Consider the following 14,518-nt stretch of genomic DNA (forward strand, 5'->3'; position numbering starts at 1 on the left):
ATATTAGCCCTTAAAACTGTGGGTGGCTGCAAGCTTTCAAACATAAGCCCCTGGGAGGCCACATTAAGTACTGGGAGGATACCCAGAAAAACCACAGTGAGCTTGGTGACCGCTGGAGAGGAACATCACTGATCTTATTCAGAAAAAATGAGGTGATTGGAGAGGCAAGGAGGGTAGCTTTTGCCCACCAGGACACTGGTCTCAGTGCAAGCACTCCAGCATCTGCCACCTGACTATTAGCTAAATAATGCATGAATGTTGTGTGAGGCCTGTCACAACCAGCCTGATACTCATTACTGCAGCTGAGTGGTATGAAAAGTCAAGTCAGCAAATGGGCTGGAGCAAGAGAGACACGGCAACGCATGCAAACATGCACAAAACCAAACATACACACACAAACACATGTGCAAAGTGTGGCTTAGAGCGAATGCTTGCAGGCGTCTACAGATTAAAGGAGGTTCTTGAGATTAAATGGAAAAGCTAAATGTGGGCAGATTGAGCCCACTAACAAGAAAGTGACCAAAGTTTAGGACGTGAGCAGTTCATCTGTCAATCTCCATCGCAGGGACGAGATTAAAAGACTGAGTGTGTATTTGTCTGTTTGAGTCTCACAGCTAACAGGCGGCAGGAGAGACTTGCAGTGCGTCCACATCTCTGCAGGCTCAAAAGTCACAGTGACCCAGGGCTCCCTCTCCCTTCAGGAGCATTTCCCATCAGAAGCCTGTTACACCGCAAAGGCCATTTTACTCCCAGAATAGCAAATCTGGGGAAATGTAATCTTTGAAGCCTCGGCTAAAATAGCCTGACAAAGCCATTTTCTGGCAGAGCGACAGAAGGAAAGCTCAGACACCAGAGCTAAATTTCAAATGACTCACTTTTAGGCCAAATGGCTCTTGGTCTGACATAACTCTCATACTGGTTGACCTAAAACACGGCGCTTGTTGAGTACAGTAAATGAAGGTTTCTGGAAGACTTTCAAAGCAGTTGCCAGGCCAGTGTCATTACCAAGTGACAAGTAAAATTTCTTTATCTCTCTATTGATTGTATTTGCCATTCATGCATTCATAGTTTCGTCTGTAAAATGTTAAAGAACAGTGAAAATGCTCATTTAATTTATATTGATGTAACAGAGAAAAGCAGCAAATCCTCTCACTTGGGAAGCTGAGACGGGAGAATGTACATAACCACAACTGGATAACACTCCACCACAGGAGTCTATCAAAGTGCCTCTATCCCCCGGCCACTCACCCCACTGCCGTCAACTCCCCATGCTCTGCATAATTAACAATTGGGTAAGGCCTAATCATGTGGACATGGGAATTGATTTGATTTAACCTTGGTTTAACTGGGAAAACCTCCCGAGACACTGGCAGGAGGTTCACACGTTGGACATGAATGGCAAATTTGATAACCGCCATCAGCTGCTCCACCAATCTGCCGTGGTGATGGACCACTGCTGCCACAGGAAGAGGACGCAGGGTTGTTCGGTGTTACTGCACATACACATGCACACACATGTTGTTGTGTATGTTGTGGTACTCAGTTTGCATAATATCCAGTGACATGACTGGAGGAAAATATTATTTTAACTGAGTTGTTTGCTCAAATGTGATGCTGTTATAACCCTTATTCTAGGCAGCAACTCATTGAGACCACAAAGACAATAAAGAACCTTATTGGTGTAAGGTTTACATGCTATATTGGTAGAGTGCACAGGGTACAAGGTTGAGGGCTCTTCTATTAAACAAGATGGAAGAATACAGCTACTCTTTGACTGAAAATAGCTGAAAATTGATTTTAGTTGTGGGTTTTAGGAGCATGCAGACCTGCTTTGCCGTTATATAAATAAATACATCTCTAAATCCTGAACTAAACTCTAAAATCCCACTGCAGAAATAGCTCACGACACAATACAAGTGACCCTCTAAACCCAGCAAGCGAGGTGTGCTGTGCAGGTATGCAGCAAAAAAAGTGGATGAAAACATAAAAAAAACAGCTGCTCAAAAGCAAACATCTTACATCTTGCCCAGAAAACAGTTCAAAAGGTTGGGTAGACTTCCCGAGCGTCTTGCCTAATAGACTGTGTACACACTGTGTCTTCATACAGCAGGAGGAGCAGTTGACAAAAGCTTTTTCTGAAGCCCAAATACTGTGTTTGGATGTCAGATCTTTTTGGACATGAAAGGGAACAATTGTAGAGAACCAGACAAAACAAACCCTTTACATGTCAAAAGTTAAGTAAAGAAAAGTGAACATGATGTCTCTTGACGTTAAAGTCGATATTCCCTTTGAGGTTTTTTTATTTTGGAGCAAATACTCTTTTGACAAAGTTTTTTTTTTTTTTTTTTTTGCCCATGCGGTTTTTGCACGGCACGCTCAGCGACAACAAGTCCGTCCTAGAAATGTCAATGTGCCAAAATAAGACTGTGGGATCACAGTTAATTTTTCGCTTGGTAATTCCTTAAGCCTGTAGCGACACTGAAAAGGTTTCTGTGTGAGTAAATTGAGTTGGGCAACAAAACGGGTCCAGAAGATGACAACCTCTGAAAGCCTTGAGACGAAAGTGGATTTTAAGTGTCACGATTCAATTTGCAACCTCAATTGCACTGAGCCTTACCTATTAGTTTTGACTTCTCTGGGCGGACGGATGAGGGACAGGCTAATGCGTTTGACACTACGGTGGTGTTGAAAAAAGTGTAACTGATACAATTAGACCTCCCTACCTGTCATGCACTTCTTTCCATACAGATTCAATGTTTTCTCTTGCAAAAGAAGTAAAAAACAAAAAATTCAGATTAACACTCAAGCATTCAAGTACCAACAACCCAGAATCTAAAGCCACAAGACCAAGCAACAACCCAGCCAATTAGGTTATGATCTGAACAAAGTAGAGGAGGATTAATGTGGCAGATCACTGTTATCTATCCTGGTTTCATTGGTTCATAACTGACTATCAGCATCAGGCCATCTGGCCTCATAATGTACTGTAGCGAGGGTGCATGTCCCAACATAATACCTCTGCTCCTGTTTCATCTAAAACATGACTCACTTAACCGTCGTGCCACATCTGGAGCCCTGCAGATCATCTCATTTCACACAAGAGAGTAAAATTATGGCATTAAACTTCATTATCTTCTCATATAAAAGCAAAATCTTCCTCTTCATTTTTCCTCATTTTAACAGCATTTATCTTCTACAGTGACACTTGTTTTAGGTTAAACAAGTTTGAGCCCTGCCAGACTCACAAGGGAAAATGATTAAGACTGGTGCATAAAGACCAGACCTGCAGGGGCACCTGCCCTTCTCTGGTCATAAAAAACAAAAAGCATGGGATTTCCAAGACATCCCAGTCATTTCTTTGTCCCGCGGCACTGTGAACTAGTTTGCCCTTACTGTTCTCATTCACACTGCAGCTTTCCTCGTGAAAAAAACAAAACAGAACAACGGCTGAATAAAGTATATGTGTGTGTCTGTTAGCCATTACCTCCACTGATCCCCATTCTCCCGGGTTCGGGGCTGATGCATATCCATCGTGGCAGCCGGTCGCCAACACTGTGGCGGGATGAATAGTTCGTCATCCCCGCTTCCCTCTCTCCCTCTCCACTCTGCTCTCTGCCTCTTGCCAGAGCTGTTTGCTCAGCTGTTCCCCTCTCTGACCGCATTTATCCCAGATGAGCGGCACAGCTTACCCCGTTAATCTGTGTGCGAGTGCGTTTGTGCGCCTGAGTGTGTGTGCGTGTGTGTGTGTGTGTGTGTGTGTGTGTGAGAATATGTGCGTCTCCATTGGCCCCCTGATGACCATCTGAAGACACGCCCTGAACAACGAGGGCACACACACACACACACACACACACACACACACACACACACACACACACACACACACACACACACACACACACACACATCAGCGCACAGAAGACAAGGCAGCACTCAGGCAGCGTGCTCAAAGCAGAGGTCATTCAGAGCATATCTGAGGTTCGTAAAAATGTCTACGGAGATGTGACAGCACATAAACGTCTTATGAATCCTCCAGTCAATGATGTCGACTCCACCCCTACCCCCCATTAATTCAGCAAGGCTACAATAATATTCCCTCAATGTGGTGAAAGCAAGGAGTGTGTAGTGTGTGCTGAGGCTTGATGAATCGGTGAAATGGGTGCAATATTAGCACCATAATGTATTTCCCAACCCATCCCTCTTCCTAAGGCTGAAACCGTAAAACAATTCGCGATAAGTAAGAAAGTCTCGGCCTCATTCCAAACACATGTTCTTCAAATTATTGTTTGTTTACTCTGTAAGGTGAAGCAGTGCTGACTGACAACACTGACGGCAAAAACCAGGGAAAACAAATGCATTCTTTCGGATTCACTGGACACACTTTCACCTCAGTTTGCACACACAAACTCACGTCTGCGGACCTCCATCTGCACGTTTCCACTGAGTTTGCATTCACGAACAGCTGCATCCGAATTCGAGTTTTACAAATTACAAATTGAACTACGGATGTTTTTGGAGGATGTTCATCCAACCAAGGTTGGACATTTCTACAGTGTCTGAAGCTCATTGTGTCATTATGTCCTGCAGGGGACGAAGGGGGCTGAGAGCGAAGACAGGATCTCAATGAGCACATCAGAGGTGAGATGTTATTCTTTTTTCGATAAGGATCTGTTTGCAAAAGAAGTTCATCCTCTCTCAAGCAGGAATGAGTCAATACATTTTTGGCTGTCAAACCTCAGTCTGTCTTCAGTCAATCTTAAATGACTGTGCGTCATGTGTGCGTCAAAATGTGAACCCTGCATTGTGCCTTGAGCTGACTGTACAGCCCCGTTTGTCAATACGTTCCCAACTCAGTGCAAAAGACACCATTCAGAGCCCCTCACATCCGTGTTGTGTGATGCACAAGAACTTTGTGTGCCCGGCACACAAACAGCACATGCTTTCATACACTGCAAATAAACAGTGTCTTGCAATCCGCAGAAGGCATGGCTGGCTGCGGCGAACATGGCAGTGGCCAGACATGAGCAGCTGTTGTTGTGGTTGAACCAATCCCCAGCTACCTATTTATCTGCCAATGTGAGCGTGTGTGTATGTGTGAGGGAGCGAGAGAATGTGTGGCCGGAGAGAGAAACATGATGTGCACGCTCTGATTTGTTTCCTATTTGAGACTTTTTTACCAAACATTTTGCACGCAATCACACATCCATCTATTCATCCATTCAAACGCATCTTAGTAAGCCTACACGGCCAAGAACACCATCACACAACCATATTTGTTCAATCCCCTGCTGCCTGCTGTCCTACCTCTTTCATCAGCCTCCAAAACTGTCCCAAAGACAAGGTGAAATCTCCACCACCCACCTGAAATGGACTCCCCACAAAGTGAAACAAATAACCCGTCTCACCCGTCTCAGAGGAAGCACTCTGTACGCCTTGACTGAGATTTATGCTGTGGACCACAGAAAAGAACAGTGGGCAGCGAGGAGCTTAAATGCTGGCTTTGTTTTTCTAGACACTGGCTGTTCTGCGATCCATCATGTCCGCGAGGGAGAGCTGCTTCTGCAGCTCCACGGCCTGCTCCTCCCGCTCCGTCAGAGGTGAGACGGGCTGCTGCTGCGAGGTGACCACTTTAATTTATCTCGTTTCCTAACACTATTGTACACACACTGTGTACAAGCAAATTGCACTGACAACATATTACAAGCACATTTATAGATTTTACAGATGAGAAATACACAGAAGATCAAGCTATGATTGTTTCATAAACAATCAGCTCCAATGTCAACAAACTGTCAAAAAAATGTAAACTGTGCAAACCTATTAAAGTAATGTGTTTATCAGACACATGCACTGATGCAACTGCAGTAAAAAATGATGTTGAGATATTGATAGAGACTCTATGTGTTAATTATTTCCCATAGGCAGAGCCAGTAGACGTGGTTGAATATTACTTTCTGCATATCAACAATCACAATAACCAGCCTGCACCATCTTGATCAGATTGCTCAACTATTGGCTCTACTTAAATCATAGAGGTACGTTTAGAACAGGAGATTCAGAAAAGCTAAAGATCCCTCTGGCCTGGCTCAAATCCTAACAATATCAAAGCAGAAAACAATCAAAATGCTGCAGCAGCAGAATCTACATGGACACCTGGATAAACCAGCGGTTCTCCGGCTCCTTTCAGATCTGCCACTCCCTCATAGTGATTTTCTTTCTCTCACAGCAGCTCATCACCACACACTGGTATTTTGTCTCAACATGTCTCTCAGGCTTACTCTGGACCATTGCTGCATGTAATAGCTTTACCCCGCAGACAGAGCATTCACAGTCGATCTCCATCAAATTGCGCCGCACACTGTACACACAATTTTGTTGGTTTGTCGTATACTTTGACATCACATTGCTTCAGCTCTGGACTGCAACAATGGAATTCACAGGCAAGTGTGGAGTCTAGTAACAGTGAAAAGTTGTCTGTGGTGAAAGAGAGAACAGGAAGATCAGCATATACGACGAACTGAGATGCATCTGTGGGCTGTTTATTATCATAGTATTATAATTATGGGAGCTGCCGTTCCTTGTGAGCCAGGAGGGATGTTATTGTTTGGTTCACCAGAGGAGTGCTTTCTGAAAATGTGTTGGGATGGAAAAAAAAGTGTGAGTGTAGTGAAAATGATCTGGGAGGTGCAGGTTGTATCTCGCATCCTGACACTTTTATTTTTGCGTGTGTAAATAATAAACGCAGTGATGTTCAGAGCAAAACTGTGTGCCACCGAGGGATCCTGGAAGCTTTATCAGAGGATGAAATGTGAACGTCTGAAGATGGCATTCTGAAATCAGTTTGTGGCAGCAGACGAGGCCTCTCACTACAGCTCCAGTGTCTTCAGCTGCCGTTTGTTAAGCTACAATCCGCTCAGGAGCACAAGTAAACACTCACATTAATCATAGCTGACGGTCATTCAGAAAGTTTACAGTGGAGGAGCTGCTCATTTTCAGCATGACACCGAGGCCTCTTGTCTGGTTCCGTATGCGGAGTGCTCAATCTCGTTGAGAAACCCTGCTGCTAATAATGCTGTATTAAGATGCAATGGCCGGCTCTCAGTTTTAATAGTGACTGATGGAGGCCGCAGATGCATTATTGCTCATCGTTCATCAAGTTAACTTTGCACATTAGGAAGTTGAATGAGTTTCTAGGAGATTCTATCAGTGCTAATTATAGGATGAGCTGGGATTTGAAGGGGGAGGGGGTGTTGAGTGGGTTAACCCTTTGTCCTGACTGGAGTGTCCATACCCGCCACTTAACCAGGATGTTGTACGTGACATCATCTGATTGAACAGTGTGGATCTGGTTTTTGTGCGTTTCAGCCCTCGCCAATACACTAAGTCTAAAATCAAAGATTACCAGATAAAAGCTAGAAATAAAAGGTGAACAAACAGCGATCATGCAACATAATGACCAAACAGGCCTGAGCAGAGAGGGGTTTCCACGCTCTCTGTGACTGTATGTAAGGCTTTATGTCATGTGTGTGTTTCACTCGACTTCCTCCTCTGCCCTCAGTCTCCTCACTGAATGTTTGTCACTTTCATTCCCAGCCCCCACTCTCAGCCTTCCATCTCCCCCATTTCTCTTTTCCAATTTCCGGTCTCCTCGCCTCTCCTCTCCTCCCTTAGCTGCACTACAGATTGCGGTAAACCCTGAAAATCCTCTTCATCACACAGTGCAAATACCATCTGTATTGAGTTTGCCCTCAGCCCCAATTAATGTCTAGATGTGCGCCCCGCAGCATCTGGGATGGCTTCGGACACTCTGACATGCCAGTTGCACAATTTATACACAAACACTGCATCGCAGGGCAGAATGTCAAGCACCTGCACAAGTCTGAAGGGCCACATATGCTGCTAAATGCTGTAGTTACACAGCTTGTGAACACTGAGTGAATGTAGATGCTGTCGAGTCTCATCACACTTGTCTGAAAATTGAGCATAACGAAGACTTTGGGAAAAGGGAAAACATTAACATTAGCATTTTGCCTGACCTTTGCAGAGGAAGTGCTGTGCACTAATTAATCCCAGTAGGCGGCATTACCTTTTCAGAATTTGGTACCTTACAATTATCAGTCATAGACTATGCAGCCAAATGCAGTTTGCTTTCAAGACGTGGGGATGAATTCAAATGAAAGTGACTTCGCTGAGTAGGCTTGTGGATGTAGCTCTACATTTTCTGCTAAAATTGATGTTTATTATTGGAACAGCTGATGACACATTTACAAATGTTTTCTTATTATGCTGGTAAAAACATTTTCAGGCAGCATCACATTTCCTCCAAATGTGTGCTCTCGCAAACTGGCAGCATATAAACGTAATTTTACACACAGTGCTGTACAGTTATTGTATTGTGTTGTTATTGTGCAGTTTTATAAGCAAAAAGTAATGGTGGCTTGTTTATTTCTATTTTTTTCCCTTGTTTAGTCTCTGCTGTGGTGGAAATGTGCTGGTTGCAGCTAAGCTACCATGCCCAGCATGCTGTGGTATTTCCACGTCGCAGCTTTGCACACACCAGCTCCAGATACGGCCTCCAGTTTATACTGAGCTCACTGCGCAAGAGAGGCCATCTTAACAACGCAATGTGACAAACCCACCCGTGTGTGCTCAGTGTGTGGCCAGGTGCCTCTGTATCTAATTAGCCAACTAGTAATGACTTGTGACTCTGCAGCAGCAACTGTGGTAGCAAGAGTGACTCAGACCTCAAAGGCATAAATAAATGGCATAGCAGCTTTGTTCCCTCGTCTAGAATTAAGAACATTAATAATTAAATTGAACAATAAATGGAGGTGGCCCAGGGGTTGGGGGTGCGGCAGAGAAGAGAGAACAGCAGGCAGCAGAAGGACAAAGAGGACATTTAATAGCACAAAAACACAACAACACAGCGCTAAGAAATATCACTGAACAGGAACCTTGTAGCTACATCCAATAAAGCAACACACAAACAAGTTGGCATTAAATATGCTGGGCTGAGGCTGCATGGAGCTCTTCATCTGTGGCTTGGAAATAAAAGAGTTTAGGAAGTTCACTCTGGCAACGTCGAGGCAAAAAATAAAACACGAGGACGGCAAGTTAGAGCTCTGCGAAAAAACAAAGTCAGTTGGGTGGTAAGTCACGGTGAGGGTGGTCTAGTGAGTCTAATGAAAAGGTCCTGGATGAAAGAGACGACCAAAAACAAGCTCCCACGACATCCTCAAACACTGTGGTGTGTTTTTGTGGGCGCAGATGCTGAAACAGACCCCGAGAAGCGTTGACCTTGGCATTGTTTACTCTAGCTGGGCCCTTCAAAGCCACCAGGCGCAGGCAGTGCCAGCAACTTTACCTCAGTCTCCATGGAGACGGTGTACTTTTGACTGGGAACTTTCCAGGCTCATTACCAGATGAGGCAGTGGGTTGTACCTCGCTGCCTCGCTCTATTTGTTTCCATTCCACTCATGGATCCGCAGAAATACAAGAGAAAGAAAGAGAGAGAGAGAGAGAGAGAGAGAGAGACGGAGCGAGCGTGAGGAGACAGAAAGAAAATATTGCCTGAATGAAACTGCAAGTCACAGAAGGACCGGAGGAAAGGATGGCAAATGACAGAAAAGAGAGGGATGAGAATGTAGAGGGAGGACAAGGGGGGGAGAGAAACGTTAACCAACAAGAAGGATGAAGAGGAGGAATAACTGAAGGCGATGTTTCTTAAATGTCGTCCATCCACAGAGCTCCAGAGCGGCCAGCGCACTGCTAATGGTCTGTTTGGAGAGAAGGGGGAGGACGGCACAGGGATGGAGCGAGACAGTGGACTTGCTGAACATTTTCTAGGAGCTGTAATTATCTGATTTGAACCCTGGATGCACAGCTCATACCAAAAGGTTTATCTTTTGATAAATCGTAATGACATAATCAAATGTGCTTCCGCGATCTGAGAACTCAAAGAATCCAGCTTAAAAGATCCACTAATAACCTCGCTCACACTGTCCACATTTTTGGTTCTCCTCCGGTGTCAAACACATCGCAAAACACCCGAGAAATTGAAATGCACTCGAACTTGGCACCGAATAACCCACGCTACTGAGATGTGCGGCTCATCAGATGAAAGGCTGGAGACTGAGAGGCCTTGAAAAACAGAAAGAGAAATGATGAAGGCGAGAGGACCAACAGCCACTCGGCCACTGACAGACCAACCACATGAAGTGAGTCAGACTAATGGAGCAGAAAATAGAAGAATCATGAGCCTCTTATCTCTCCACTAATCACAGTCAGAACAGCAAAACTAAGAGGAGATAACAGGGAGAGGAAAGAGATGGAGTGAAAGAGACAGCAGAGGGAAGCTTGAGGGTTTCTCTAATCCTCATCCTTCCCAATCACAACCAAGACCTCTTCTTACTGTTATCAGCATTCCTTAATACTTCCCATCATTAGCAGGCTAGCTCCTTCGCTACTGCTATCGTTCTCCTGGGCACCTCTCTATCTGCAATCCAGTCAGACAGCTCCATTTAGCGTGTCCAGCCTTACAGGGCCAACATTCCTTCCTTCTCCGTGCCCACCAGTGCTCTGGACTCCAGTTGGTTTTGATCTATTTCTGGCCCTCCGCTGCCTCTCCTCTCATCAGTTCTTCTCATCTCAGCCTCGCTCAGCGGCCACTGCAGAATCCTAATGAGCAGAGAAAACTCACAATTCTTCTCTCAGTGCCCTCGGCAAGCACGCTGCCACGCACTCCTATCTTCCATCTACATGGACGCTGTCACTAAGCTTGCACATAGGTGGAACTGTCAGGCATACCTACAGTGAGAGGACACAATTGGGCTATTTTGCATGATTGTGGGGCTCTTAAGATCTTGAAAGGGCTCCTGCACACTCACGCTGAGGCGTGGGCACGAGCTTTGATAGTGTGATCATGCGGCTGTGATAACGGTGTTGCTGGATTGGAGGCAAACTCTTAGAAAGTGACTTTAATCCCTAAACAAGGCTCTGATAGGGGCCAGAAAGGCAAAGCCCCCACTAGCCTGAAGAGGCTGTAAAGCTCATGTAAAGAGTGGACAAGGTCGTGCCAGTATGGGGTGGTGACACAGCTGGTTGCATAATGCTTATAATCAAAATGAATCTGAATAATGAATAAATTATCTATATCTCGACAGAGGCTGCGACTTTTTGAATTTCATCAATGCCTCTAGTTAACAGAAATATTCATAATATATAAACTGTTTAACAATGGTATCCAGTACAGTCTAGGGAAAAGAAAAGCTGAACATCAGCAGCACTAAATTGTAGTTGTAAAACCATTCTCTGGTGTAATAACATGACATGAGAGGAATAGCATGAATACCAAACACTGCAGAACAACCACAAAGTTTATGTCTCATCACAGCCTCAAGAGGGGAAAATTGTGGTGTTTCCACTGCATGGTCACCATTCAATTTCCTCTTTCATAGCCAAAGGGCCATTTCTTATAACCACTGCATATTTACCTGCCTTCCACTGAACAGCTCCATTCCTCTCAATAGACCAGCAGGAGCCAAGGCTCAGAGGTTATATTACTGAACTGAAAACACATTCAATAATGTCCATACATTAAAATAAATGTATTCAAAGACCCTCTCATTTTTTAAACAGCGTTCTTTTCTTGAGTCAGACTTGCAATTATATAAGTCAATTTGTCAGAATTGTCAATATGGGCAAGGAGACAGCTCCATCTGAGTCCCCTGCCTGTTGAGTCAGTGACATGGGTGGGTATCATTTAAAAGTCATTCATTAATAGTGCCGACAGGATCAGACACCATACTTTTTTCAATACCTTAATTTGAGGGATACAAATACAATTTTCTACGAAGCGTTTTTTTTATAATTAACAAAAGAAGCCGGTTTTCAACCGTTGGCAAAAGAGGCTGCTTTAACTCACCACTAATCCTAATACCGAGGAACTATCTGGGGATCAAATCTGACATTCAAAGCCACCTTTTCATCCTCAGTTTGGACACGAATCAAAAATGTACTGAGGTCCAATAAGTGACGCACAACAAGTTGAATTTATTCCAACCTGGAAACACTCTTCAAATAACTTCTTGTGTAAGGTCAGCATATATCAGAACAGTCTACATTTAGTTTGACACACCATAAGACTGTTACGCAAGTATTCTTTTGTGGAAGCTGAACATTATTCTACTCTGAACAGGTCTAGCAATGTGAGTTTCTGAGGGGGGACACATGAGACCACAATGGCTTCAACAAAGGTTTTGGTTAATAATGACCATGCAACAGGTTCAAGAATGAACCGCAGTGCTTTCGCTACATATTCAAAGTTTTCTGTTTCCCAGGACGGTCGTGTGAAAACATTTAGCCCTCCTGCAAAACCTGCATAACTTTCTATACTGACTCTTAAAAATAATCTAACTGTCAATAAATAAAATGATGCAAATTTGCTCTTCATAAACCCGCGACCTCACTGTGTACAGCAGATGCACCAAACAGCAAGAACTCTGAGAGGCAGACAATCATTGAATCAATGACACACTTTGGCATGACGGTGTGCAGCGTAAGCCTGGGAATGGTTCTGTGACACCCTGAGCAGCAGAGCAATATCTGAGCACTAAGCCTAATATAAGTCAATTTTGTGGTGGCAGACAGACAATGCACAGGCTGGCATGTCACTCCTGACAATGATCGATTGTCAAGAGGCGACTGACTTTATTCCTCCTCACAAGCCGTTTCACCTGCCAGCGACAGCCGCCCATCCATCTATCCACTCAAGAAAGATATGCAAAGGGAAAACATCGATCGCATTACAAGCTGCAGAGTTATGGGACTTTATAAGGTTGAGGGCTTTTGGCGATCCATCAGTGAATTTCTTGGAGCATCCTAATAAAGTTTGTGTGAACGGTCTGATTATGGATTATGGAACGAAAGCCAAGATGTTGTTTGGTGATCAGAAGGATTTCAAATCTAATATAAGCAGCTTATTGCCTTGGATCCAGACAGACACAGACATCAATCTCTGGGATATTCTTACAATAACAAGACGTAATGATCGGGATCCAAACATAGATACAGGCACATACCCTCAACATGATATTGTGCGTGCTCTAAAGCTATCTTTACTATAATAACAGGATTGGTCTTTACTGTGCTTATGAATGCAGTGGTAGTTATGATGCCCTCAAGGCTTTAGGACATCTTTACAGCAGTGGGCAGCTCATGAACTGACTGAACACATTTCCTCGAACTATAACACACACTCCACAGTAAATCTTGTGTGGAGGAAAACCAGTGTTACGCTGATCTCTATGGCTTCAGTTTTGCCCTTGTGACCACATCCAATCCTTTGAAACCAGCAGGGCGACTGTGTAGCGCGTCACCTGCGTGCTTCCTCATGCACGAGGCAAACCAAACAGGGACCTGCCCAGAGAAAGACAGCTCCAGGGCGCTACCAGAGGTCAAAAACTCCACAGGGAACCTTTGAATTAGTCTTAGGCCAACAAATTTTATAACTGGCATTACTGTCTGAAAGCTGTGAATGCATCACCTCCTTTCACTTTCACTTGGCAAGGTAAAGCAAAACATTTCTGGGCATCTCCACCGTAAACAGTCTAGTTAGCACAGCAGAAGTGAAACACAGTGTGATGCGTATTGGAACATTTCTTTGGCCAATTAGAGTGTTTGGCTGAAAACAGCTATTTGTATCAACGCTACAATCCATTATACATCTATACAAGAGTACTACGTTACCACAGTAGAGATGGAGTTTGGACAGCAGGAGCACAATAGCCCAGGAGGTTAGCATGGAATAAAGTTGCTTTTTCTATATCCATTAAATTAACCATGAATCTGTTCAACGACGGCATCAAGTTGCTCTCAAGGTAATGGCCTTGTAGGTTCTGACAGTGAAAAGCTTTAGCATTGTGCTTTATGGCCTGTACCAGAAATCAATTCAGTCTACACAGCCAGCCTCATCAATTAATGGCCACAGAGCATGCCAACACATTGATCATCCACTGCACAAAGCAAATAACCCAGCAAGGCTGTGTGTGTGTGTGTGTGTGTGTGTGTGTGTGTGTGTGTGTGTGTGTGTGTGTGTGTGTGTGTGTGTGTGTGTGTGTGTGTGTGTGTGTGTGTGTGTGTGTGTGTGTGTGTGTGTGCGCGCGCGTGCATGTGAGTGTGTATTTGTGAGAATGCACGTACACGCACGCGCACATCCATACACGTAACAATGAGACTTGCTGAAGGGCCTCGAGCCTCCAGGTCCATGTTAACCTCATCAAAGTTAAGTATCTGGCATTGAGTCTCGCTGCCCACACAGTCCCACTGAGATGCTCAACATAATAACTCATCATGCTGTCATCATTTTCCTCCCTCAATCTATCATCTGGAGCTCTACAAGATTAAGAAGTGCTGTTCTGCTCACCCCGCACCATTTCTAAATTGTATTATTTTTTGGTTTTTAAGTATATCAGACAGGTTTTTCATTGGCCACAGGTGGATCTCTGATAAGCAAAAAGCG

The 14,518-nt window shown here is 44.3% G+C and overlaps 1 protein-coding gene across 8 annotated transcripts in view; it reads right to left on the bottom strand.

The window, feature by feature from the left end:
- Positions 1 to 14,518, bottom strand: part of LOC139335693 (kazrin-like) — a 155,555-nt gene that overhangs the window by 78,114 nt on the left and 62,923 nt on the right. Inside the window, exon 1 of one of the 8 annotated variants that reach the window (XM_070969438.1) lies at positions 3,485 to 3,804. The exons of 6 other annotated variants lie outside the window; for them this stretch is intronic. In XM_070969438.1, the coding sequence (XP_070825539.1) occupies positions 3,485 to 3,662 (178 nt within the window). In that variant the 5' untranslated portion in view covers positions 3,663 to 3,804. Of the gene's footprint in view, positions 1 to 3,484; positions 3,805 to 14,518 lie in introns of those variants that run through there. One more of the 8 variants, XM_070969440.1, reaches the window with a different exon arrangement.

The sequence above is a fragment of the Chaetodon trifascialis genome, chromosome 8 (assembly GCF_039877785.1).
Source record: "Chaetodon trifascialis isolate fChaTrf1 chromosome 8, fChaTrf1.hap1, whole genome shotgun sequence".
Classification (NCBI taxonomy): domain Eukaryota; kingdom Metazoa; phylum Chordata; class Actinopteri; order Chaetodontiformes; family Chaetodontidae; genus Chaetodon; species Chaetodon trifascialis.